Genomic DNA, 27,828 nt, shown 5'->3' with positions numbered 1-27,828 from the left:
TAATAAAGTTTATTTTCATTTGTGAGAACATCCATTTATGTTGCATAGGGTTCTGTTTTGGTGAATTTTTGTATATAAAGTATACTGTATACATTCTTTCAGGTACTTTTCCGAATGCTGATCCTACATCTGTCCCTCATGGAGCAGTCTATTATGCAGTAATGGCAGATCCCTATGGGCAGCCACCTTTGCCAGGTTTTGACTCCTGCCTTCCGGTTGTGCCAGATTATTCCTGTGTTCCCCCCTGGCATCCAGTTGGTGCAGTATATGGTGGTTCTTCTCAAATTCATGGTGCTATAAATCCTGGGCAAATTGGCTATATTGCTCCATCTCCCCCAACTTCTCATTACATACCTCAGGGTATGTAAGATTCAGCAGTATGACGTATTCTTGCACTGCCATATTTTTTTTTTTTTTTTTTTTTTTTTTTTTTGCTGTTTTGGTTTTTAAAAAGTATTTTATGTTAGCGGTTAAGTGATTTAGGTGGTTAGAGTGTTTACTATTATATTTGTCTTTAAAATTATTTTATCTTTTGATTTAAAATAGTACTTTAAAATAAAAGGGTATTATTTTGGGCTGTAACTAGGGAAATTGAGATAGATGTACAACTAGCCCCATATTGAGCATACTTCATTGTATTCAGCTGTTTTCCTGTCAGCCATTTGTCAACTTTATATTAGGTGATGGTACCAGTTGATAAAATGAATAAATCATATAAAGTATTTCCTTGGTTCAAAAATCACATCATATTAAACCATGTAGAATTGGAATAACTTCTACTTTTTTCTAGAAAGTAAAACCAAGAGCCTTTGCTTTGGGATAACTCACTTAAAGAGCTCTTCAGGTTTCTTGAGAATTGTCTGAACCAAGTTGCATTCTGTGGTATCAGTTTTGTAGACATATGGTGCTCTGCTTTAGATTTATCCCATACGCTATTGTTTAATACTGGATTTATGTAAGTGTTCTACTGTACAGTATTGGTGTCTTTTGCAGTTAGTAGTAAATAAAAACTAGCATTTAAAATTGCCAAAACGAGTGGGATTTTTTTCTTTTTGCGTTTTCATGGCAGCAAAGAGTACCAGACATTTGATTGTTTCAACATGTTTTTTCTCTGGCATTTTGGTTCCAAAAGAATTTTTAGCATGAGCTGGTGGGGAGTAATTGCAGGGTCCCTTGAGATGTTATTTAATCTCGAGTCATTGCAGTGCATACTACCATATCTATGTCTTTTCTCTGGAGAATGTTCCTTTTACGTGTGTGTGTGTGTGTGTGTGTGTGTGTGTGTATGTTTTAAAGCATCTATAACCCGTCTTATGGAACTTTAGACTTTCTCATTATCCTATACTTCCAATAGTTGTTACAGGGGCCAAGAAAAACCTTCTTCACCCTCTAAAGGTTCACTGAAAACTCAGCTCACAAAAGGCAGATAAATAAGAGAAAGGGCATACAAATTTTATTAATGTGTACACAGGAACCTTCAGAATGAAAACCCAAAGTACGGGGGAAATTGTCCATTGTTATGCTTAGGTTCAACAAAGTATGGACATCCATATAGAAATATGATTGGATAAAAAGGATATGATCTGCTAATGGACTTCAGTAGGGGAAACCCAACAAGGCTTGTTGGTATTCTTGGCCTCTCTGAGCACACATTCCTTCCTTCTGGGTGTGGGACAGACAGGATCCTCTCTGGAATGGGGTGGGGGCGTCTTCTGACAGTCAAACCAGGTAGTTCAGATAATTTTTTATGGCCCGTTTTTCCATAGAAAGGTAGAGTAATATTTTTAGGTTTTAGAAAAGCTAGAGCAATATTTTTAGGTTTTATGGCTGGTATTGAGGAAAAAGGGGTTCTGGTTTCTATGACCCACCTTGGGGAAGAGGGATTCTAGTTTCTATGGCTAGCTTTAGGGAAGAAGGAGACTAAGAGACAGGACAGGAGGGCAGGAGAAGTTGAGAGAAACACTTGCTTCGGAGGCCTTCATTCGAGAGTATTGTTTTTTGAGTCACATCTTACCATTTTTGTTTTTAGACTTAACCTTGTATCTCTGAAGGCTCTGAAGGCCTGGCTTGTCTTTGGCTTGTTGTGAGACACATTTCATCATCCATTTTTGCCTTCTCCCTTTAATCTATCTGAAGACCACAAGATGGTCTGTATTGATCAGTTCTCCTCTGAGGGGCAAATCATCCTGAATACTTTGCTCTATGTCACCTAACAGCTATTTAAAAGAATGAGTTCATGTCCTTTGCAGCAATATGGATGAATCTGGGAACCATCATTCTCAGCAAACTAACAGAAGAATAGAAAACCAAACGCTGCATGTTCTCCCTCATAAGCGGGAGTTGAACAATGAGAACACATGGAGACAGGGAGGGGAACATCATACAACAGGGCCTGTCGAGTGGTGGGGGGCATAGGGAAGGATAGCATTAGAAGAAATACCTAATGTAGATAACGGGTTGATGGGTGCAGCAAACCACCATGGCGCTTATATACCTATGTAATCTGCATGTTCTGCATGTGTATCTCAGAACTTAAAGTATAATAATAAAGATACAATTGGAAAATTCATTTGGCAGCCATGATAGTAATTATTTCAAAATAAAATATATCTCTAGTATTTAAAAATATGTATATAGCATAGTAAATTTTGAACAAAGAATAATCCAAGCTTTCATTTTCCAGTACCGTTTGGCTGAAGAAGCATAAAAATTAGGACTCAGGCTCTCTGACTTACTGGCTGGGCTGGGGTAGGTAGGTCACTTACTTTTCTCATTCTTAGTTTCCTCACCTGTAAAGTGATATGAACTTAGATTCATAGGTCTAAACTATTAAATTCCATAAAGCCTCTTTTTATTTTTCAAATAAAATTGGTTGCCACAAAACCTATTTATATCACTTTCTTAAAAGGTTATTTATCGTTGTGAATCAGTCTCTCCTTTCCCCCTATGGCTACACCCTGGTCAAAAAGAACAATTTGAGACATCAGGGCTTGAAGTGCTTAAACAGTTAAAGGTACTGGAGTGGAATCCATTGCAAAGAAGATATATCTTCAATGTACTGTTCTCAAGATGATTAATATTAGTTCTAAATAAGCCAGTATGCCAAACGGTTCTGCTTCGTAATAGACAATATTGATTGGATTTGGTTTTTTATCCTTGATTTTAAGAAGGCCTTGCACTACAAGTTAGCGTCTGACAACTTGAGATGAATGGCAGTGCACTAATGTTTTACAACAAACTGTGTGTATTAGTGTTTTAACTTCTCTGCTAACCTCCTGGGTTCTCAATTTGCACAGCCTACAAATTGTGTTTTGCATAAAAGCTTATTTTAGTCAAGCTTATGGAACAGCCCCTTCCCAACAATTTTTTAATGTGCTGTCATTTCTGAGGTACACAGATTTCACAGCAAGTGATTGTCCTCTATCTTCAGCTATCAGTGTTCACTAGCTTCTAAGGGGTGTTTTAGAAGGTTGTAGTCTTGAGAATATGGGTTTGGAATTTGGTGAATTTTGGGACAAGCACATCTGCCTTAGATTTCTAGTTGATTGGTTTTTATTTCAAACTTATATGATACTGCCTTGCCTTGTGCTCTATTACCAGTTAATGAAATTTAATCATGATTGGTATTAATGTAACCTGAAAGCAATGTGTGTACTAGATTCAACCAATTATCAATTGATGTCTGTATTTATGGTCTGCTTAAATCATGAAAGTTCTCTTTGTTTATGTATTACAATCAGTCTTCTCTAAGAAATAATCAAGGAGCGAGTCCTGGCTCTCCTATTGTTGGGGGAGAGGTGAGGGTAGCCTGTGCTGCTGCAGCAGTCTGCAATCGTTCTTGGAGGCAGCTGCCAGGTAAAAAGGAAGTGGTTTTTCTTGTGATGAGAAACAAAACCCTAATACTTAACATGTTTAATCACCATATAGGATAAACATAATGGTAGATTTCTCCTTTTTACAGATTACCTCTTAAGTTGCTCTTGTTACAAAAGGTATCCTGTGTGTTCTCTGCTTTTAACCAAATTTCATCCATTTAGAATTGTTAGAGGAAAGAAATATAAAAACACTGTAGTTTGTTTGGGACCCTTCCAGCCCCTTCCTGACATAAATCTGGTTATGCTAAAGGTAAAAAGCTGGATAATTTCTCATAGCCAGGAAAAATAATTAAATTCATTTTTATGCTTTATATATTTATTCTCAAAACTGATTGTGGTTTTCTGCCTTGATTAAGAGCAGATGAAAACATTGAGTTGGTTTTACTGTTGAAATTTAAGACTGATGAATTTAAAACAGCTTTCATTTCCTTAAAGCTTATAATCAAGGCTAACCTTTCAATTAGCTTTGGATTTAAAAAACAAATCATGTTTTTGTTTTTTTTTTATGTGAACAACAGACATTCAGAACTTAGATCTCCATAGATAATGATATAGTCTCGTGGGGAGGGCAGGGCATAAACTTAATCTAGACTTTTGTAAATCTGGGACAAATTTAGTTCATTTCATATGAAACCTCTTTAAAGTATTTCATATTTACATTTATAATTAAGAATTTATGTAATTTATATAAGAATTCAAGAGAACTAATACAGACTGAGCATTCCTAATCTGAAAATCTGAAATCCTCCAAAATCTAAACCTTCTTGAGCACTGACTTGCTGCTTAAAGAAAATGCTCTTTGTGGCAATTTGGAATTTTGAATTAGGGATGCTCAACCAGTAAATATAATGCAAATATTCTAAAACCCCAAAAAATTTGAAATTCCAAACACTACTGGAACCAAACATTTTGGGTAAGGGACACTCATCCTATACGTATGGCAAGAGACAACCTCTCGTTTCCCTCCATCCTAACTGGAATGTTTAGTTTCAGTAGGAGCAACTTAATTTAGAACACTTGTCTTCTCTGCTACCTCAACGACCAATGGCATTTTTCCCTAAAATACTTTTCAGGGACGTGGAAGGTGCCTGTGTGAGGGAGATGTAGCTTAGGTAATGACCTCTGTGACTAAAACTGTTTTAGAGTGATAAATATGGGAGGTGCTTCAAAATAATTTCAGGATGAGTATTATATATGAAAAAACATTAGCTGTGTGTTGAATAATTATCATTGAAACTTGGGTTTATTATGCTATTTTGTTTGAAATTTTTAATAAAAAAACTGCCTTAGTAACCTGCCATCTGGAGAGGAGATGTTTGCTTATGAAATTAGTATGAGTTTGGGTTTTTTAAAATGTTGTCTTCAATCCTGAAAAGTATTAAACATATAAGGTTGTAGAGAGGCTGTCACATAGGTCCATAGATACCTTAAAACATCTGGAGTTTTGGGGAAAGTTATAGGATAAAAAATGGGTTATTGAAATTCTGTAATTCTTAATATTCACTTGCTACACATAAAACTAATTTTATTAAACACATGACATTTATTTGTAGTTGAAACTAATTGAGGTAAGTGAATCAATTCAGGTTTTACTGTTTCAGTAATTGTTTTCCCAATAATCACCACCACTTTTGAGTTTACTTTTTTTCTTTGGCTGCTGGGGGTGGGGGGATCTGGGAAACAAGAAAATCTGACTATTGAACTGCTGTTTGTTTAGTTTTTTCCTGGTAGGTATTTCTTCCCACTGAGTAGACCTTTCGTGAAGGGAGTGGGGTCATTACAAACAATATTGAGGTTAAACTGAATCAGTTTTTATAAATTCAGACCAGTCAGTGAACAAAAATGTTAAGATCTATTCTAGCCAAATATTATTGGTTTGTAGTATTGATTTATTAGTGTTATATAGATGGTCAGTCCTGTAACATAATTAGCAAATCTTTCTTGCAGAACTTTTGGCTCTTTCCAAACTATATAATACAGTTTTTTCAAATTGTTTGCAGAATTGTAGAAAAAATTCTACCCTAGTACTAAACTCATGTTTTATTTCCTTGCTCTGGTATATTAGCTACATCAAAGTGAACATTTTACCTTAATAAAAAGCTATTTTATATTCTGTTGGTTTGCTTGCTTTAGCAGTTGAACTTTGTTTTGATTTTGATTCCTTTTAGCTCTGCTAAAATAGCTTCAACTACACAAGAAGTTTTTCCCTTCCTGGCTGTTTTGAAACATGGTGTGGGATTCTGTTAGTTTACTTCCTTTCCTTTACTCACTGTTTATTTTTTCCAACATTTTATTATAAAAATCTTTTAAACACAGAATTTGAAGGAATTGTTAACATCCATGTATTTACCACCTAGGTTCTGTTCTTAACATTTTCCTATACGTACTTATTTGTTTGAATATGCATCTATAAGTCCTTATTTTTGATGCATTTCAAAGAAAATTGGAAACCTAAGTACCGTTTACCTGTAAACATTTCATGCATATTGTTAACTAGAGTTCAAAGTTTGTCAAAGATTTTTTTTCTTTTGAGGTAAAGTTTACATGCAGTCAAATGCACAAATCTTAAGTGTTGGATGCAGTGAGTTTTGATAAATCACATGCTTGTGAAACCAAAGGCCTGATCAAGATAACATCATCCCCAGAAAATCTCTTCATGCTTCTTCCCAAATTCTTCTATCCCCATTCCCCTAGCTAACCATTCTTGGTTCTGATTTCTCACATATCATAGATTAGTTTTCTGTTTTTCTAACTGTGCATAAATGAAAGTATATGCTCTCTTGTGTAAGGCTTCTTTCAGCATAATATATTTGGGATTTATCTATGTTGCGTGTGTCAAAAATTTATTGCTGAATGTTATTTCATTATATGAATATGCCATAGTTTATCCTTTTGATGGACACCTAGGCCGCTTCCAGTTTTTTTACATATTATAAATAAAGCTTCTATGGATATTTTTCTATAAGTCTTTTTGTGAGCACATGTTTTCATTTCTCTTGGAATAGAATTGTGTCATAGGTGAGGTGTGTGTTTAGTTTTTTTTATAAGAAACTGCAGGATATTTTTCTCAAGTGGTTGTACCATTTTAAACTCTCATCAACAATGTATGACAGTTCCAGTTTCTCATTACCATCAGCCTATGGTGGTGTCAGTGTTTTTTATTTTAGTCATCCTGGTGGATGTGTAGTAAGTGGTATCTAATTTGCATTTACCTGATTGTTTTTCGTATCAAGCATTTTTATGTGCTTGTTCATTTGTGTATCTGTGTGAAGTGTGTTCAAATAATTTGTGTTATTGCATTATAGGAGATCTTTGTATATGCTGGTTGCAAATTTTTGTCAGATATACTTCTTATTTTAATTATCTAACCAGTGTGTAAATGTTATACACTCATTTATGTTTAAAATAATTAGGCCAGGACTTGCAGGTGAGTTATTTAGCAGACAGTTAAGCTGTTCTGTCTGATATGCTAGCCAGTGCCCTGCTGGTGTAAAAGTTAGTCAGTAAAATAAGACCATCAAACTTCTGTAATCTGAATTAGTGGAAAGCTAGTTGCTGAAAAGTCTTGATACTACAAAAAAATCTGAAGGAGAAATGTCACCTGATTCTGGAATTATTGCTCAAATGTTCTCAGATTACATTGGTTTATCATGACCTGCTTAACTTCCATTTATATGTCTTTTCACTGGCTCACAGATTCCAACTGTTCTGTGCAATATGTATCATACTTTAAGTACTCAACGAAGAATTATTAATTTCCAGGATCGAGGCCTCTATGGTTTTTCAATATTGTAAGATATAGCTTTAAAGCTATTGGTCTCTTTACTTCATCATCTCATAGTTCTTACAAATTATTATTAAATTGTTAAATACTAGTCAGCTTTGTTTAATGGAAAATATAAAAATTAGAATGTTATTTATTCTCATATACTTTTCAAAATATGTTGGACTGTAGAGGTCGTCTTAGTGTTTCTGCTAGGTATATTGCATTGTGGAATCTGTTCGTAAATGTTAATAATTGGTGGCTACAAATGATTACACTGAAAAAGGGAGGAACATAACAAATCTGAGTTGCCATACATTTTAGGGGAAAAAAGTAAATACTTTATTTTGTTGATGCTAAAGCTAAAAATACACAAAATTATTTTATTGTACAAGATTCTTTTTAATACATTAAGATTGACACTATGCACTTCTTACAGAAAGTATTTAAATAAAAGTGATAGCTATTCAAGGAGATTTGCGCTTCTAAAATAGTCTTCAAAGCCAATGCCATTTACACAGACACATTTGGAATTTTCCCTTTTCATGATTATGCTCGAAATTTATCATTTCAAACTTCAATTTGACACATTTTCTCTATGGTGATGTGTGGTTGGGGCCGCCAACTAGGCTTAGAAGGTGAATTTCACACAGCCTGTATTTTCTAGTTTTCTCTTTCCTACTGCCACATGTTAACTTGTAGCAGCAGACTGCATTCATTGTTTTGAGTAGAAACTCCCAGCCCTAATTTCAACCCCATGTTTCAGAAATCTGGAATAAATAGAATCCTGTGAAGAGTTTAAATGTTGTTCTGTTGAAAAGTACCTCTGGTGTGCATTCCTGTGTTATAAGAAACAAAAACTAAAATGTCTTTGCTTGAGAAGGATGTGTTATCCTTTTCTGAAGTGTCCTGGGCAAGGTCTGTGTCTTTACTGTTGAAATAAGATACAGTTTTATTTTGTTAAAGTAGTAATTTGAAAAGTTAATTTTAAAGTTAATTTATTGAATTAAATTTCCTTTTACATTAAACCATAGACTAATGTGTTAACCCTTTGGGTTTAGAGGACTTCTCATGTGCTCACACAATATTCATTTTAATGCCATTGGTCCCAATTATCCTGTAAAGACACTTGAGAATTCTGGCTGCTTTTCCTGCCCAAGTACGTTAAGCACAGTTATCACTCCTTATTGGATTACAGGTTACTTTGCTTTGGGTATTTCAGCTGATTGCTTAATATGTTTTACAAGGAAGTCCTACAAGGTGTGACCACAATATGATGAGGCTAAACTTTAAATACTATGACTAGATCTTATGCAGGAAATACGTAATCTGAATATGTGATTTTCAAATGACCCGAACACATTCAGCTAATTGGCTTCCATCTTCGCATTAGAGTCTCTTTCCATTGCTTCTGCCACCATGGTTTCTTATATGAGTCCAAAATCTTCCCCCTCCATTCTCTGTGGAGGTTGGTAGTTTTTCTTTACTGTCCCCCTCCCTGATAATCGCCTAGTCATCAGAGCCTCTGTGCTATACAGTGTAATTTCTTAAGGATCAAATAAGTTTGAGGTGTCAATTCTGAGTTTATTTACAGCATAAGCCATTGGAACCCAATGTATTTTACTATTTAAACACAAATGTTTCAAGAGTTAATCATTATGGTTGTTCCCAAATCAGTGAAAGTTCTGTATTTAAATATATTGCCCTTTAAAGTGTTCTTTTCTGGAGGCTATGTGCTTATTCTTGTAAGGCTGCCACTGCTCCAAGCCTATTTGAAACTAGATTCCAGGATATAAAGGGGAACAAGGATTCTTGAGAGGGTGATGGAGATATCCTGTATCTTGATTTTGGTTGGTGCTTCCAGTGACATATATATATAACTCTGAAAACTCACCAATTTGTACACTTTAAATGGATGCAGGAAATTGTACATAAATTATTTCTCAGTAAAGCCAATTAGGGGAAAAAAAAACTTGATTGCTAAGAGCAATTCCAGGTCACTTTACAAATCCCACAAGAGACAGTCTCATTATTTTATAATTGTGTCTATCAAGGTACCTATTGTGTAATAGCACTTGAAAAAAAAAATTTTTTTTTTAACTAGAGAAAGTGGTACTCAGCTTGACCACCCCATGTTTTACCAAATGTGGATCTAAAATTACTTTTGACCATTTCTAAATTTCTAAAAGTTAAATATTAGAGGATCATGATTTTCTACCATTGAGGATATTCCGAGATTGTATTGTGGGCTTTGAAAGTCATTTCAAAAGCAGAAGTACAAAGTGGGTTGAGTAATGGCATCATCATTAGAATATGGGTGTGGCTTTTTACGGTGTCTACTTTAAAGGACCATATTCATTTGAGTGCATAAGTTCTGGTATGTTTATGAAAATATCAGTCATTATCCTATTTTATGTTTATTTCAAATTTATAAGGCCAAAAGATGATAGCAGGTATATAATCTGGCTTTTTGCCATAGTAACATTCCTTAATTTTAGCTTTTATTTCTCTTTCATGTTGTTTTCATAAACGCACTTTATTTCTTAGATGAAATTTGAAGAAAGTGATCTTTCCAATAATTGCCTAAAATGTACATATTTATGAAAGCCCATTTGTGATACTGCGCTATGAGTGTAACATTTACAGTGATCCCAAGGTTGAGAACTTGTTAATATCTGAAATTCAACCCAAATGTGACCTAAAATTTGAAAAATGATTTAGAGGTGGTTCTGTTTTCATATATTGTTGCAGTTTTTGAATTTTGTTAAAGGAGAAATGGTGATGTTAATGTTTTAATTAACCATTTTAAATTACATTTTAAAATCAGGTGACTCATCTCAATTTGGTCATCCAAAAAATTGACAATTTGGTGGTTTAGCCCCATGTTTTAAAGTGCATATCCTCACTTGTCCTTACTTCAAAAGCTTTTCCAACCGTCTCTTTACTACACTATCACCATCTAAGTTTCCCAATCCCATAAAAAATCCAAAACCTCCTTTCTTCCTTACAAGGGTCAGCTTTAAGAATTGTGTAAGACTGGAGAACTGTCAAGAGGGTTCCTAGGCTGGAAGGCAGTTGGTGGCAATGAGTATTTTGGGAATATATTGAACTTCTGGGAAAAGATATAAAATGGCCAAACTCAGCTTAATTGCACTTTCAAGTGGCTGGCTACCGTAGGCTTAAATAAAAGGCACATTTCCACCTATTCATTCAAGTTCAACTGAGGACAGTGCCTTTTGTGTGCATGTGTGTAAACTTCTGGGATGTTAGGATGCGCCCAAACCTGCTAAACTCAAAGGGCAAATATGCTGAAAAATGGTGAAAATGACCTTCGCGTTGCCAGCCATTCTTATCTACTTCTTCAGTTAGTCTTTTTCGATTCTATCAAGTCACTAGGAGTTATAAAGAACGTTTTTTGAGGAGGAGGAGAGTAGGACAGATACATGCTACTTTCATCGGTGTATGACAGTTTTTTACAATGATCAAACGTTGTGGGCTGTTTTATGTTCCTACAGAAATTGTTTGCCTTTATTTGTGTAGTAACAGGAAGCCTCTAGAGTATTCACAACTTTTCACATCATATAAGAAAACTAGCTTTTTGGCATAAGGGCATTCCACTTAGTTTTATATTTAAATATTATAGTTCTTAATATGTATATGTCTCTTAGGCACCACAAACGTTGATGGTATATCTTTAGAAAAAGAATGAACACAACTCAGATCCAATAATCAAGTACCAGATACAAATCCACTCAAGTTGGGGATAACACAAATACTGAGCCTAAAGATGCTAGAGCACCTTGGCTTGCTGCCTCATCATTCCAGCAGTTAACTCTGTTTCTTAAACATTCCATTTTTTAAAAGTAAAGCTCTCACAAGGCACCCACTAACACCTCTGGATCACCATGCCATAGATGAAAATTCTGGGCTACATACCAGCATATGAATGAGTATTAACACTTCCAAGTATGTACCAAATCTCAGGTATACAGTAAATCTGAAATATGCAGACTTTATTTTGCCAAAAATGCGTATTGAAAATTTTTCCAGTTAATTTATTCTGACCTAAATGCTTTTTTTTTTTTTTTTTTTTTTTTTTTTTTTTTTTTTGACAAAACCAGGAACCTCAGATCTTGATAGCTCTCAATATAAAAGTGCTAATTAAAAAAAAAAAAAAGTGCTACAGAAGATGCTATCATGGCAGTTCATTTTGGCAGTTCCTCACACCTCAGGAAATGTCTCCATTGAAAAGTTATTCCTGCTTCCCTCTCTTCAAAATGATCTAGTAATTACCTAAAAGGATAAAGAGCCAAAGGCAGAACAATCAAATGCTATTAAGTTTTGCTATGTGTGTGTATGTATATACACAGCTATGTGCTCACTTTTACAGACATACCCCAGAAGGCAAAACAAGCCAAAACTGACATCTGTTGGAAAAAAATTACTGGAAGGTTTATTGGAAATATAACGGCAATGATGTTTTTCTGTGCTAAAGTAAAGCTCACTTTTATTTGGGGTACTCAGTTCCCACTGGTGAATTCTACACCAACAAGTTGGCTATTTGGAGCAATTATCTAGATAAAGCAAGCCAAATAATCTAAAATTTCCAGTTTTGAGGCAAAGTTGCAGGGGTTGAAGGTAGGGAGAGCTGGGAAGTAGGTATGAAGAGGTTATTTAAATGATCTGAACACTTGGATCAATTTGCATTGACTACATCTATATGAGCAATCTTTTGAAAACTTGATTACCAATAAAATATGCTAAATTTTTCTTGGGTACCTTTATTTTTATGTATTTATTTTTGAGACAGAGTCTTGCCCTGGCTGGAGTGCAGTGGCATGATCTCAGCTCATTGCAACCTCTGCCTCCGAGGTTCAAGCGATTCTCATGCCTCAGCCTCCCGAGTAGCTGGGACTACTGGCGTGCACCACCATGCCCAGCTAATTTTTGTGTTTTTAGTAGAGACAGGTTTCACCATGTTGGCCAGGCTGATCTCAAACTCCTGGACTCAAATGAACTGCCCACTTCGACCTCCCAAAGTGCTGCGATTATAGGAGTGAGCCACCATGCCCAGCCTCCATTTTTCTTAGCTATTTTAAACAAAGGATTTGCTGCCTGTCTTCAAGTACTCTTTACCTGATGATTTCACAAACCAAAGTCTGGGCCACTAAAACTATTAGTCAAAACACCACTTGAGTTTCACCCACGATGCAACATGAATGCCAATGGTTCTTTGTATTTTCAGGCTAAGGTATGGCCTCATATTTATCTCAAGTTCCCACTGAAGTTTTCAGAGGAGGTTTGTACTGCCATAAGAACTATAAAGTTCTTTTTTGGAAAAAGTATCAAGTCATTTGAAAAGTGGAGGCCTTCGTTTTTTTTTTAAAATTAATCAAATTGCAGGCAGATATTTACGACTTAGCTGAAATAGTGTAAGTTAGGTCACAGTGGAATAAAAAATGATTCTGGGAGGCAGAAAGAATGGAGTTTTTTAATGCCTCCATTTAAGTAGACAGAAGCATAACTCGGAGCATTTGTATCCCTGTAAAGTTTGGCATCTTCCAAAAATGATTTTAAATTTAGAAACTTCCCTTTATTTTTGTATTTCACTGGACTTAAAGCTAGAGGTGGAGGAGATACTTAAACAATGGTCACTTTGTAATATAATTCACATATTTTTAATTTTTACCCTTATTAGGGAGACTTTCTGAGATCAAATAAATGAATCCAAGGTGTCTGGAAGTGATAAGCCAACTGTTAAGTAGGTGGACCGTGATATGGATATTTTAGATAAATAGTAAATGATTTTTGTATTATTTGTGTTTGATTTTGCAGTACATTTTTAATTTACATTTAAATATGTCAGTCTGAAGTTTTTGGAGTTCACAGCATTTTGGAGTTCACAATGGGAAAATGAAGTGGCCATTACAGATACCACAACAAAAGGGTATCCTGTAATGACCACTTCATTTTCACATTGCCTATATATAACATACATACTTACTAACAAATGTCTTCTGTAATCTAGAAGATTTCAGTTTACCGACCAGCTCTGTGACCTTGAGCAAGTCATTGTCCTTCTATGGGCTTCTTTATTTTCTATTTGTAAAACATGAGGTTAGAATAGAGTAAATCTTTTATAAAATTCCCTTTTAGTTCTTTTTATGTTTTTAAGTTTACTGTCAAGTTGGCTTATAATTCCTCTAGGGTCAGAGGATATACCTAAGCATTTTCACTTGAAATACCTTTTGTGATATCAAGAGAATAAGGAGGTGAACAAAATCTCTTTCCTTTCCTACTTTGTACTGAATTAGAGTTAATAAAAATGTTGGCATCACCAACATGGAAGTTAGGGCAATAGCTGTTTAGCTTTAACCCCTATCCTAAAGGAGGCTTCACTATAGCTAGTAAAGTCTTAAGCCCACATCACAACAACGATAACCCTGAGAAGATCTGAAAAGGAATGTACTCCTGTGACATATGACACTGGTTCTTTCAGTAGTAGAGATTGATTTACACATATGATGTCTTTAGAATATAACAGAAGACTTTTGGAATACAGTTCCGTGTCTGGCTAGCTTGTTTTCTGATGAGTTGATAAGGTCACTGCTAGAACAATTATACTGTACATAAGTTTTCAGAAGTGATATACATTTCTGAGAAAAACATGTTTTTATGAAATAGGGTTATATGCTATTTCTTTTGGTGCTGTTAATATGAGTTAGGAAGGTAGCCCAGGTTCTATTATTATTCAAAGTGAATTTGACAATTTGGAAAGCTGAATCTGTAACTTCAGAAACCTTTCCGGAAAGTAACCTATTACAAAATGTCAAGGACATATATGACAGTCTCAGTGAAGCAGGGGAGAAATTGATTTGAGTGAAAAACCACTTCAGATATGATCAAGGAATTATTTTGGGACAACCTTTGTGCTAAATGAGTCTTGATGCAGCTTTTACACTTGATCACTTTTCCCTGGGTCTGAGGCTTTATTCTTCAAAACCTCCTCCTATTTCTGGCCCTTCCCCCTCCATTTGGCTCTTCTCTAGGCTATTGAAAGAGATGAAATCCAAATAACAGAAATCACACTATCAAAAGCAACTTTGGAGGCATATTTGCAGTGTTTGAAAATTCCTCATTCCTCTTTTACCAGAAATTACATACATTAATCTAAATGGATTCCTGTTGGTGTTGACATTTAAAAGAGCAGGGTGACACCTAACTATTTTACTTTTCTGGGCTATACACTATTAATTTAATCTCTAGGATTCAGACCTAAAGTTTTTTCAGGTCATATGTTAGAATCTAAATTGAGGAAACCTTTGTGCTAATGTTGGTAAAAACCGCCCTTGCTCAAGGTTCTGAGTGGTTATCAGGTCTAAAATGATGATCATATGCATTATGGACTTTATTTTTTAACTTGAACCATTGTATTCTGATGAGGTACTCTTAAGCTGTGCAAAAGAATATGTTTGGATGTATAAATACAGCTTTCTTTGAAGACAGTAGAATTTGGATCACGTTTATAATTCCATGAATCCACTAGGGTTGTTATGTTTCATATTTAACATAATTTACACATGCAATTCCACTGCCCCAATGAATATTAAAACTGCAATGTGAATTAAGTTATCTCGACCTAAAATTGCCATTTTATAAAGCAATTAATTAAAATTAAGATGCTCTTTTCTCATTTTGACACTTCAGCAATATGACATTTTTCTTGTATTTCAAATTCAGGCTTTTATCTTAGAAATGCTTTGATAGCAATGATAATTAAAACTATCAACAGAATAGGACCTGACAAATATGACAACTATTTTTCTTGCCAATGTATGAGATGTAGTGACTACTGGTTAGAGTGCAGTAGAAGTTTTTAAAAAACAGCACAAATTCTAAATACTAATTTTGAAACTATCAAATTTTAAAATGTAAGATAACTGAAACACACAAACACAGGAAAAGAATTCACCTAACTTATTAGATATAACATATACTATGGGGTAAATATTTCAGTGGCACATATTAGGAAACTAACACATCTTTAAGAAACAAGAAAACTCAACAGCCCCCACAATAAGAAGTTGTAGTGTTTAAGAACGAAACAAGTCACTTATACCTAGAAACTACAAGCTGACAATTCTTTGGAATCTCTTCAGCCTCCCTTTGATGCTGTTCATTGAACCAGCATGGGCAGCGTGTAGCACTGAATGGCAACAAAGATAGGCAGGGTAGTTTGCCTTATCTGATAGCTGGTGGGGACTGCTGACCACATCCCTCAGCTCTGTGGGAAAATGGCATGAAATCCTGAGGATGGTCAGGAATCTGTGTGGCAGCAACAGCAAGTTGGCACCTGGGGCTTCAAGGAAGCACGGGTAATAAAAGCAAAGCAAAAGGGTGAAGCACCCAGCTGCACCTCTGCTGATTAGGTGCAACACCCTTTCAGTTGGTTGTAAGATGGACTTAGTGTTTACAGGTATAAAAAGGCAAAAACTAATGAAAGTAATAAAACAAGAACAAAAATGGAGAATGTGGCTATAAAAGATGGTGCAAATAGGAGTTTCACTCTCCTTTTTGGGGGGCAGGGGCAGTAAGGGAATCATATTTTGTGTCACCTCTGAGAGCAAGGAAATGACAAATTTCTGTTGAGTTCCAGAACAGATGATAAGGACTTGACTTAGAGCCGAGTTGTAACTTGTTCTTCCTGTCCATCACCCCATTTGTGCATGAGCAAGTCACAAGCCTCTCCCCAAGTTTCAAATACATCCTCTGAGGAGTCTAAAAGTTTAGAATTTGAGGAGCAGATGCTGGATGCACAGTGAAGAGAGCTGGAACAGGCTAAAGGGCATTCACTGCTCTGAGCAGCGCCCTGGACTTCACCTAATTCTACCTCACTGAGGTTAATTTCACTTTGAGCACAGGCCTCTGCTTTCCCTTTCTCCATCTGAGAATATCTGATGTCCTGCCACATACAGTGCTGCTGAACAATTCCACCAGAAATTGTGTACATTGGCTCTGAACTGGGTTCAGACATATGACTATTAAATTTGGAGAATAGGAGACCCAGTTTCTTGAGAGAAGGACCCATGAAGGAGCGTTTGCTTGATGACTCAGCTTTTGACTTTCCCTGGGCACCACTGGATCTTGGCATGGTTCTGATGAGAGGTGGCCCATGGCAAGCCTTTTTCTTGCAGCCTAAATTAAAAGAGACACTCTTGGATTTGGCCCGAGCCCCACCACTGCCATCATGAGTATCGTCTCTCTGAGAGAGTTCAGTGCTGCTAGTGGAAAAGCTTCTCCTTGGGTGTTTTCTATTTCCCAAGAGGTCAAGAACTTCATATCGAAAGCTGGAAATGTCTTGCTTTAATTCCTAGGGAAAGAGAAGTGACACGTTATGTCAGAAAGCTTGGTCTTTATTTCACAGTAGGCACATTAGATACCTTTGGAATGTTCCAGGTTTTTGCCTAGTAGCAAATCACAAAATACGAGAAAAATCTGCTATTATTCAAATGCAAGAAAAACATATTAATAATTCCATGGGCACAGCTGGCAATTGGCAAAATTGTACAGTGGGTAAAGTTGATTCAGGATTAGTTAACACTGTAGTAGTGATTAGTCTGTTGAGGCACTTTCATAATGACTAACTCCTGCTGAAGTATTAACAAGGTGTTAGATTAGGACACTGGCTCTTACAGGTGTCTGCATATAAAAGATATGAATATTCCTACTGAAGAAGAAAAAGCTTTAGGACTCTAAGAAGTGAAACTAGTGAAGTGGAATGTCAGGTGATGAGACTGCTGTTTTGAGACTTGTTCAAGTCTCTATGAAATGTCTTCTATCTCCAACTGGCTGCTAACATACTGGGTTGTTCCTTTAAAAGTCAAGCTGAAATCTGTTCATGTCCTTCCCCTGCTTAAAACTTGTTACTAACCTGTCACTGACTTTAGGAGAAAGTAGAAATGCCTTACCATGGACTACCAGGTTTTTCAAGGCCTAGTACTGGTTGCTTTCTCCAGTTCCATCTTTCTACTCTTTTCCCAGGCTCTCTACTGGACACATTCTCCCTTCCCTGTGGGCCTTTGCCTGTGCTCTTCTCTCTGTCTAGAACACTCTTCTCCCCAACTCCCTTTTATTTGGCTGGCTTCTCTTTCAAGCCTCAGCTTAAGCATCACTTCCTTTGGAAAGTCTGTATTGACTCCCCAAGTCTCAGTTGAGTGTCCCTCCTCTCTGTGTTTCCACAGTGTCCTGTGTTTAACCTGTCAGAATATACAATTGTTCATTACCCTGTATTATTGTCATGCCTTGAAAGTAGGAGTTGGTTAGATCTTGCTCCCCACTGTACCAGAGCACTTAGCACTTATGTGCTTGAAACATAGCAGACCCTTGGTAGATGAGTTATGTCTACGAATAAGGATGATGGTCTTCCTGTGTGCCTTAGAAAATATAGATGTGTTCTAGGATAGGATTTCTCAACCTCGGCACTGTTGATGTTGGGCTGGATAATTCTTGTGGGAAGCTGTCCTGTTCATTTTAGGATGGTTAGTAGCAACTTTGTCTTTACTGTCCAGATGCCAGCCTGACAACCAAAAATATCTCCAGACAGTGCCAACTGTGATCTTGGGACAAAATTGCCCCTGGTTGAAAACATTTGTTTTAGGCTAATGCCACTGCTGTAGTAGAATTTTCATGTTTAATGGTAGAGTTTCTTAAGACCTTAGATTTAACAACAGATTTTTTAGTCTTACATTTTTTAAGTAAAGAAGATCTTTAAGTCTCCAGGCATCTTCCCTTTGCTTCTCATTCCCTCACCACCATGCATCCTTACCATATCATTTAAAGCATTCAGTGTCCACACTGAGAAACACCCAGAATATTAAAAGAATGAATACAGAGGATTTCTTTCATTCATAACACTGATTGTGGTGTGACATACATTGCTAAAATATCTCCATCTACTGGATGAGAGACAATTCTAAGAGAATAAGCAGCATTGTAATTGGCTTTGCTGTATTGTAAGCAGATGAAATTCTATCACTAGAAACCTCACACACTGTGAAGATTAAATGATGCTTATGATATGTAAAATGAGAAACCACTTCATGATTAAATTACCTTAAAATTTTCTTCTGTTAGCCCCTCATTTGTTTTGGAATTTCTTATCATAGCAGCCACATATCTTTTGACTAAATTCCTGATAACTTCCTGGAATAAAAAAAAACAAAAACAAAACCATGAAGCATTCAGTTTTTTCTCAGACTTTCAGGAAATAAGAAACTTACATAGGAAATAAAATGTGCTTAGACCTTCTTTGCAGTAGAAAACCCTCATAGGATCCAGCCTTTTATTGTAAAAACTGAGTTAAGTCCATTAGCTAAACAACTATTATGTCTCTGAATTCAGTGGCAGAATCAAATTCACCCTAAAGGAAATTTTTTTACCCAAGCATAAGGTAAACATGTATTCACATTTATAGAATAATAAGAGTGGAATAATCCTTGCATGGTCATACAGTTAACATTCTTTTCCTTTAGGATAGATTACACGTTAACATTCTTAGTAAAATGAGAGTTTTTTTTTTCTCCTTTTATAAAATTAAGAGAGTCTTCTTCAGAGTCACTAAGTCTGCTGATTTTAATGTTCACTAATTACATAGTGAAGATATTTTTTGCATAGTCAATCTACACTTCTCATTTACAGGAATGTCCTCTTTGCAGTTAGCCTCCAGGGGAATGGTCTACACATGATCACTACAATTTGTATTAGTGATGGTGATGATGATAGCTACCACTTATGGCAACGTGTCATGCAACACATGCGCATATACATATTATACATACTCATCACTCAATTTTCACAACTCTGTAATTTAAGTTTTATTACTCTCTCAATGTTACAGATGAGGAATTCAAAGCTCAATGAGGCTGACACATCCAATGTTACACAACTAGTAAGTGTCAAGATTATTCTACTTGACACGTCAGTAGAATAATCTACTACTTCAGTCTGATTTCATTCTACTTCAGTCTGATTTCAAGGCCAATGGTAATAGTAGCCAATGCAATATTTATTGCTTTGGCTACTATGTGCACTTGAAGTCACTGAGATGTGCAGAAATCTTTTTTTTGTTATTTTTGAGGGCTATTAAGCAGAAAATGAAGGCACTGAATCTTGCTTAAGATTTATTATTGTAAAAATAACATTTGAAGATGGGAGTAGGGAGAGAAGGCTTACATACAAAATATTTTCTGCTTCTCTTTGTTAGTTATGGCCTAAGGGGAACAAAGTTAGGAGAAGTGACCTATAAAATAAGGATGGATTTCCTACAAATGCTGTAGAACATTTTTCTACTTTGGATTTCTTTTCATCAGGACGGTGAAAGATGGTTGTCTCTTATTTGTGATTTGCAAGGATTACTCTTAAGAGATGTTGTGATATTTGTATGCTCAGCTGTTTTCTAGCTGGTGAGAAGAGTGCCCTAATGTTTATTAGGTTTATTACTTTTTTTTTTTTTTAACAAAATGCTGAAGTGCTTCTCTATTTCTTTGATTAAAGTCACGTTGTAATTTATCAAGATCTAAGTTCCTGACATTCAGATAAGCTTTTACTTCATTGAGGTTAGTTTCCTACAGTTATATATTTCCATTGCCCTATGTACTTTTTCCTCATGGCAGTTTTTATCCTTGTAATCACTTAATTTTAGTACGATCATCCCTTGGTATACTCTGGGGATTGGTCCCAGGGCCCCCGCCCCATGTACCAAAATCCATGCATACTTAAGTCCTGCAGTCATCTTGCAGGACCTGCAGATACAAAAAGTCTGCCCTTTTGTATATGTGGATTTCACATCCCAAGAATACTATATTTTTATTGCATTTGGTTGAAAAAATCTGCCTATAAGTCGATCTACACAATTCAAACCTCTATTGTTCAATAGTTAACTATAATTTTAATGACTTGTTATTTTATCCCTGCTAGATAATAAATTTCATACGAGCAGAAAGATTGCATCTTTTTTGTTCATAGTCATTTTTCTAGTATCTAGCATAGTGTTTGATGTACAGTAGGTACTCATATATTTGACTGACCAACCACATATTTTATGTAATTTCAAAAAAGACAGCTTGTTGCTGATCAAGCTGAGGGAGTGCATAAGGGCCATGAACAGTATTATAAAGCAGGTGATTCCACTTAAAAGAGGTACTTCAGCCTTTGATAAATTACAGCCTTTTCAAGCCTCCTATCCCAGTCAAATGGGATCGTGTACAGACACAGCCAGAGTGGAGTTTGTTTCTCCTCCACAGAACCAACCAACAACTATTGTGCTTCATCCCTGTGAGGAAGTTTTACCTGATAATGTTGATTTTGTATCAGGCTGTCGGCATTGCGATCCTGTAATTGAAAATAGACAGAGATGTTACATCAGTAGTCTCTCAGCACCCTATCCACCTACCCATCTGAATTTATTTCTAAATATTAGGACTGGAGAATGATACAGGAACTCCTGCCTGACAAACCCCCAAAGCAAATGTATGTTGGAATTACTTTATGATGTTGAAAGTAGTGAGTATCACAAAGGAGAGAAGGGAAGAAACTGTTTTGTTTAAAAAGATTCCAAATGTCATGAAGTATCCTGGATGGGATCTTGAAACAGCCAAGAAAATTCACTGTAAGTGAGGATATTTGAATAAAGCATGGACTTAATAACAATGTAAAAAAAAAAAAGATTCATAATTTTGGCCGGGCACGGTGGCTCATGCCTGTAATCTCAGCACTTTGGGAGGCCAAGACAGGCAGATCACCTGAGGTCAGGAGTTCAAGAACAGCCTGGCCAACATGGTGAAAACCTGTCTCTACTAAAAATACAAAAAAAATGGCCAGGCGTGGTGACTCACACCTGTAATCCCAGCACTTTAGGAGGCCGAGGCAGGTGGATTGCGAGGTCAGATGTTTGAGACCAGCCTGGCAAACATGGCAAAACCTCATCTCTACTAAAAATACAAAAATTAGCTGGGCATGGTGGTGCCCACCTGTAGTCCCAGCTACTTGGGAGGCTGAGGCAGGAGAATCACTTGAACCCAGAGGCAGAGGTTGCAGTGAGCCGAGATCGCACCACTGCACTCCAGCCTGGTGACAGAGCCAGAGTCCGTCTGAAAACAAAAACAAAAATTAGCCAGGCATGGTGGCAGATGCCTGTAACCCCAGCTACGCTGAGACACGAGAATTGCTTGAACCTGGGTGGCAGAGGTTGACAGTGAGCTGAGACTGTGGCATTGCACTCCAGCCTGGGTGACAGAGCAAGACTCCGTCTCAAAAATAAAAAGATTCATAATTTTAAAAAGTCTTACTGTGAAGCTTCTCAAGTTTCGCCTTCTCCGTCTACCGTCAGGGTCTCTTTTGGGGCAGAAGGTGTTGTTGAACCAGTTACCAAGGTATAGAAATGACTTGGGGCTTGGGATGATGTTGAAAGGAGGTGGCAACGTTCCACCTTCATCAAAGTAACTCATCCAGAGCTTCGTCCTTGCAAACTTCCACTCAATATCAGCATGATCCTATGAAAGACAAAAGTTCAAGGATTTGGGATGGGAAACTGCACGACATACCCACTTCTTATTCTAAACTTTCTAGTTGCTTCTATAGAGGGCAATATGTCAATAGCTATATAAATTCAAATCATACATAACCTGTCACCCAGTTACCCTACTCTTAGAAATATATCCAATATATATACTTATAAAAATATGTATGTACAGGGCTGTTTACTGTCGCACAGATAATAGTAGCAAAAAAACTGGCAGCAACCTAAATATTCAACAGTAGAACTGGTTAAATAAATGGTGTTACATCTACAAAATGGTATTAAATATAAATACTAAAATGTAGATCAATAAACATATTTTTATATATATGCATTTGTTCAGGCCCTCTAAATGAATAAACAATATAAAGCACAATATATATTATGTACAATGATCCAGTTTATACAACCGAAAAATATTTTATATTACATGCTTACATGTTCTAGACAAGTACACACTAAACTGTCAATAGTAGTTATTTTTAAGGAGTGCGATTATGGTGGGAGGCTTTGTTTTTTAAAAAACTTCAACTTTATTGAGGCATAATTTACAAAGAATAAGATTCAACCACTTACAGTGTTTGATGAGTTTTGACAGGTATATATACCCATGTAACAACCAATATTATCATAACACACACACACACACCCTAGTGTACATTTCTAGGATTTTTAAGAGATGTATTGACTGATGTAATCACTACTACAATCAGGTTACACATTTCTATCACCCTCCAAAATTCCCTATTGTTACCTCTTTGTAACTCTCCCAACTAACCTCTGACAACTGCTGCTCTGTTTTCTGTCCCTATAGTTTAGCTTTTCCAAAATGTCATATAAATGGAATCATATAGTAGGTAACTTTTTAAGACTGGCTTATTTTACTCAGCATAACACCTTTGAGATTCATCTGTGTTTTCATATGTATCAATAGCCCATTCAATCATATTGCTGAGTAGTTTTCTATTATATGGATGTACAATGGTTTATTTGTTTACCCACTGAAGAACATTTGGGTTATTTCCAGTTTATAGCAATTATGAATAAAGCTGCTATGACCATTCATGTACAGGTTTTTGTCTAAACACAGGTTTAATTTTTCTAACTTAAATACCTGGGAGTGGTATTGCTGAATCGTGTGTTAAGTGTGTGTTAAACTTTATAATAAACTGCCAAACTGTTTTTCCAGAGTGGCTATACTGTCTTCCATTTTCGCTAATTGCTCTATATATTTTTTAGTGCTTGTCAGGTTTTTAAAGTTTACTCCTTCTAACAGGTACGTAGTGGGATCTCATTATGGTTATAATTTGCACTTCCCAAATGGCTAATGATGTTGAGCATCTTTTAACATGCTTATTTACCATCTGTATATCTTCTGTGATGAAGTGTTCTTTGGATCCTTGGCCCATTTATATCTATATGTCTATCTGTACACACACACACACACACACACACACACACACACACATACACACACACACAGATGGATAGATAGATATTCTAGATACCATCTCTTTGTTAAATCTGTGACTCGAAATATTTTATTTCAGTCCGTATCTTGTCTTTTCATTCTCTTAATAATGTCTTTACTAGAGCAAAATTTTACTTTTGAGATCATCAAAATTATCATGTTTATAAAACTATCTTTTTTTAATAGATTGTGCTTTTTGTGTCATGTCTACAAAATCTTCAGCTAACCCAAGGTGATGACAATGTTCTCTTATGTTTCCTCCACAACTTTTAGAGTTGTAAGATATGCCTTTAGTTCTGTGATCCATTTTGAGTTGATTCTTCTATAATGGAAGAGATTTATGTTGAGATTCTTTTTTTTTTTTTTTAATTGTATTTTAGGTTCTAGGGTACATGTGCAGATCATGCAGGATTGCTGCATAGGTACATACATGGCAATGTGGTTTGCTGCCTCCATCCCCCGTCACCTATATCTGACATTTCTCTCCATGTTATCCCTCTCCACCCTCCCCACCCCATGCTGTCCCTCCCCTAGCCCCTCCCCAACAGACCCCAGGGTGTGATGCTCCCCTCCCTGTGTCCATGTGTTCTCATTGTTCAACACCTGCCTATGAGTGAGAACATGTGTTGTTTGATTTTCTGTTCTTGTGTCAGTTGGCTGAGAATGATGGTTTCCAGATTCATACATGTCCCTACAAAGGACACGAACTCATCATTTCTTATGGCTGCATAGTATTCCATGGTGTATGTGTGCCACATTTTCCTTGTCCAGTCTACCATCGATGAGCATTTGGGTTGGTTCCAGGTCTTTGCTATTGTAAACAGTGCCGCAATAAACATACATATGCATGTATCTTTATAATAGAATGATTTATAATCCTTTGGGTATATACCCACTAATGGGATTGCTGGGTCAAGTGGAATTTCTATTTCTAGGTTCTTGAGGAATTGTCACACTGCCTTCCACAATCATTGAACTAATTTACACTCCCACCAATAGTGTAAAAGTGTTCCTATTTCTCCACATCCTCTCCAAACATCTGTTGTCTCCAGATTTTTTAATGATCACTATTCTAACTGGCATGAGATGGTATCTCAATGTAGTTTTGATTTGCATTTTTCTAATGACCAGTGATGATGAGCATTTTTTCACATATTTGTTGGCCTCATATGTGTCTTCTTTTGAAAACTGTCTGTTCATTTCCTTTGCCCACTTTTGAATGGGTTTGTCTGTTTTTTACTTGTAAATCTGTTTTAGTTCTTTGTAGATTCTGGATATTAGCCCTTTGTCAGATGGGAAGATTGCAAAAATTTTTTCCCATTCTGTTGGTTGCCGGTTCACTCTAATGATTGTTTCTTTTGCTGTATAGAAATTCTGGAGTTTAATTAGATCCCATTTGTCTATTTTGGCTTTTGTTGCCAATGCTTTTGGTGTTTTAGTCATGAAGTCCTTGCCTGTGCCTATGTCCTGAATGGTTTTTCCTAGGTTTTCTTCTAGGGTTTTATGGTGTTAGGTCTTACGTTTAAGTCTTTAATCCATCTGGAGTTAATTTTAGTGTAAGGTATCAGAAAGGGGTCCAGTTTCTGTTTTCTGCACATGGCTAGCCAGTTTTCCCAACACCATTTATTAAACAGGGAATCCTTTCCCTGTTGCTTGTTTTTGTCGGATTTGTCAAAGATCAGATGGTCGTAAATGTGTGGCATTGCCTCTGACGCCTCTGTTCTGTTCCACTGCTCTATATCTCTGTTTTGGTACCAGTACCCTGCTGTTTTGATTACTGTAGCCTTGTAGTATAGTTTGAAGTCAGGTAGCGTGATGCCTCCCGCTTTGTTCTTTTTGCTTAGGATTGTCTTGGCTATGCAGGCTCTCTTTTGGTTCCATATGAAGTTTAAGGTGGTTTTTTCCAGTTCTGTGAAGAGGGTCATCGGTAGCTTGATGGGGTTAGTGTTGAATCTGTAAATTTCTATGGGCAGTATGGCCATTTTCATGATATTGATTCTTCCTAACCATCATCATGGAATGTTTTTCCATCTGTTTGTGTCCTCTCTTATTTCCTTGAGCAGTGGTTTGTAGTTCTCCTTGAAGAGGTCCTTTACATCCTTTGTTAGTTGTATTCCTAGGTATTTTATTCTCTTAGTAGCAATTGTGAATGGCAGTTTGCTCTTGATTTGGCTCTCTGTTAGTCTGTTATTGGTATATAGGAATGCTTGTGATTTCTGCACATTGATTTTGTATCCTGAGACTTTCCTGAAGTTGCTTATCAGTTTCAGGAGATTTTGGGCTGAGACAATGTGGTCTTCTAAATCTACAATCATGTCATCTGCAAATAGAGACAATTTGACTTCCTCCTTTCCTAATTGAATACCCTTTATTTCTTTTTCTTACCTGATTGCTCTGGCTAGAACTTCCAATACTATATTGAATAAGAGTGGTGAGAGAGGGCATCCTTGTCTAGTGCCAGATTTCAAAGGGAATGCTTCCAGTTTTTGCCCATTCTGCATGATCTTTTTAAAAATATGAGTGAACAATTGCTCTGATACCATTTGTTAGAACAGCTCTCATTTCTCCATTGAACTGCGTTTGCCCCTTTGCCGAACATCACTTGGGGCATGCTGGACTACTAGATATCCACATTCAAAAGAGTACAGTTAAACACTTGACTTATACCACATACAGAGCTTAAATCAAAATGGATGATTGGCTTATACTTAATAGATAAAAACTATAAAACTCTAATAGGAAAGCTTAGGAGTAAATTTTTGTGACCTTGGATAAAACAACAATTTCTCAGATATGACACCGAAAACTAAGTGTCAAAAGAAAACAGATAAATTTGACTTAACCAAAATTAAAACCTTTTTTACTTCAAAAAACGGCATCAAGAAAATGAAAAGATAACTCATAGAATGTTATAAAATAATTTAATATCATATATCTGATAAGGAACATGTATAATTGTATATAAAGAATAATTACAACTCAACAATTAAAAGACAAATCAATGTAAAAATGGGAAAAGCATATGAGTAGACATTTCTCCAAAGAAGATATACAAATGGCCAGCAAGCCCCTGAAAATATTCTCAACATCATTAGTCATTAGGAAAATTCAAATTAAAACCACAATGAGATACCACCTTATACCCATTAGGATGACTATTATAAGAAAAGACAGATAATAACAACTGTTTGTGAGGATATAGAAAAATTGGTCCCCTCATATATTACTCGTGTGTGTGTAAAATGGTATAGCCACTTTGGAAAGCAGTATGATAGGTTACTCAAATGGTTAAACATAGAGCTACCATATGACCCAGCAAATCCACTCCTAGGTACATACCCAAGATCATTTAAAACGTGTCTCCACTCAAAAACTTGTATACAAATTTTTATAGCAGCATTTTTATAATAACTGAAGAATGAAAATAACCCAAATGTCCATCAAGCAATAAATGGATGAACAAAATGTGGCACATTCATACAATGAAATATAATCTGGCATTAAAAAGGAATGAAGTACTGATAAATGCTACAACATGGAAGAACCTTGAAAACATTATGCTAAGTAGAAGTAGCCAGTCAATCACAAAAGGCTGTATTCTATTATTTCATTTCTATGAAATAGTTAGAATAGATAAATCCATAGAAACAGAAAGTACATTAGTGGTTGTTAGGGTGCATGGGGCATCATTTTTCAATGAGAAATGCTCTGGCATTAGACAGTAATAATGGCTGCACATATATTCAAATATACTAAAAACCACTGAATAATACAATTTAAAAGGGTAAATTTTATTGTATATGAATTATATCTTAGTGAGATTTATTTAAATGCAAAAGAAAAAATCAGTTGGGATGTTTGTGAGAGTCTATGTCTGAATTCTCTGTTATGTTACATTAATCTATATGTCCATCTCTGCATCATACCACACTGTCTTGATGACTGTAGCTATATAGTAACTGTTGAAATTAGGTAACACAATTCCTTCCACTTTAATTTTCTTTGTTAAGATTGTTAATACCTTTATTCTGTTGAGTCTACTAGTCCCCAAATACAGTATAGTATTTTTTTAAATTGTGCTTTATAGTTTTCAATGTATAGGTCCTGTGCATGTTTTGTTAAGCTTATAGCTAAGTATTTCATT

General features: G+C 36.0%; 2 protein-coding genes across 14 annotated transcripts in view; one reads left to right on the top strand and one right to left on the bottom strand.

The window, feature by feature from the left end:
* The window catches only part of ALG13 (ALG13 UDP-N-acetylglucosaminyltransferase subunit), a 128,802-nt gene that overhangs the window by 75,592 nt on the left and 25,382 nt on the right, over positions 1-27,828 (top strand). For 12 of the 13 annotated variants that reach the window (XM_032250791.1, XM_032250788.1, XM_032250799.1 and 9 more), the window contains one exon: positions 103-5,334. The exons of the other annotated variant lie outside the window; for it this stretch is intronic. In XM_032250791.1, the coding sequence (XP_032106682.1) occupies positions 103-368 (266 nt within the window). In that variant the 3' untranslated portion in view covers positions 369-5,334. Of the gene's footprint in view, positions 1-102; positions 5,335-27,828 lie in introns of those variants that run through there. 13 annotated transcript variants of the gene reach the window in all.
* Positions 12,725-27,828, bottom strand: part of TRPC5 (transient receptor potential cation channel subfamily C member 5) — a 289,234-nt gene continuing 274,130 nt past the window's right edge. Inside the window, exons 10-13 of the mRNA XM_032250810.1 lie at positions 21,984-22,187; positions 20,986-21,027; positions 18,751-18,840; positions 12,725-17,008 (exon numbers count right to left, since the gene is read on the bottom strand). Of these exons, the coding sequence (XP_032106701.1) occupies positions 16,316-17,008; positions 18,751-18,840; positions 20,986-21,027; positions 21,984-22,187 (1,029 nt within the window). The 3' untranslated portion in view covers positions 12,725-16,315. The remainder of the gene's footprint in view (positions 17,009-18,750; positions 18,841-20,985; positions 21,028-21,983; positions 22,188-27,828) is intronic.

Source organism: Sapajus apella, unplaced genomic scaffold (assembly GCF_009761245.1).
Source record: "Sapajus apella isolate SASKATOON/1434 unplaced genomic scaffold, GSC_monkey_1.0 scaffold73, whole genome shotgun sequence".
Lineage (NCBI taxonomy): Eukaryota > Metazoa > Chordata > Mammalia > Primates > Cebidae > Sapajus > Sapajus apella.
Note: the sequence above shows the minus strand (reverse complement) of the source record. Positions and strands in the feature narration are given on the sequence as shown.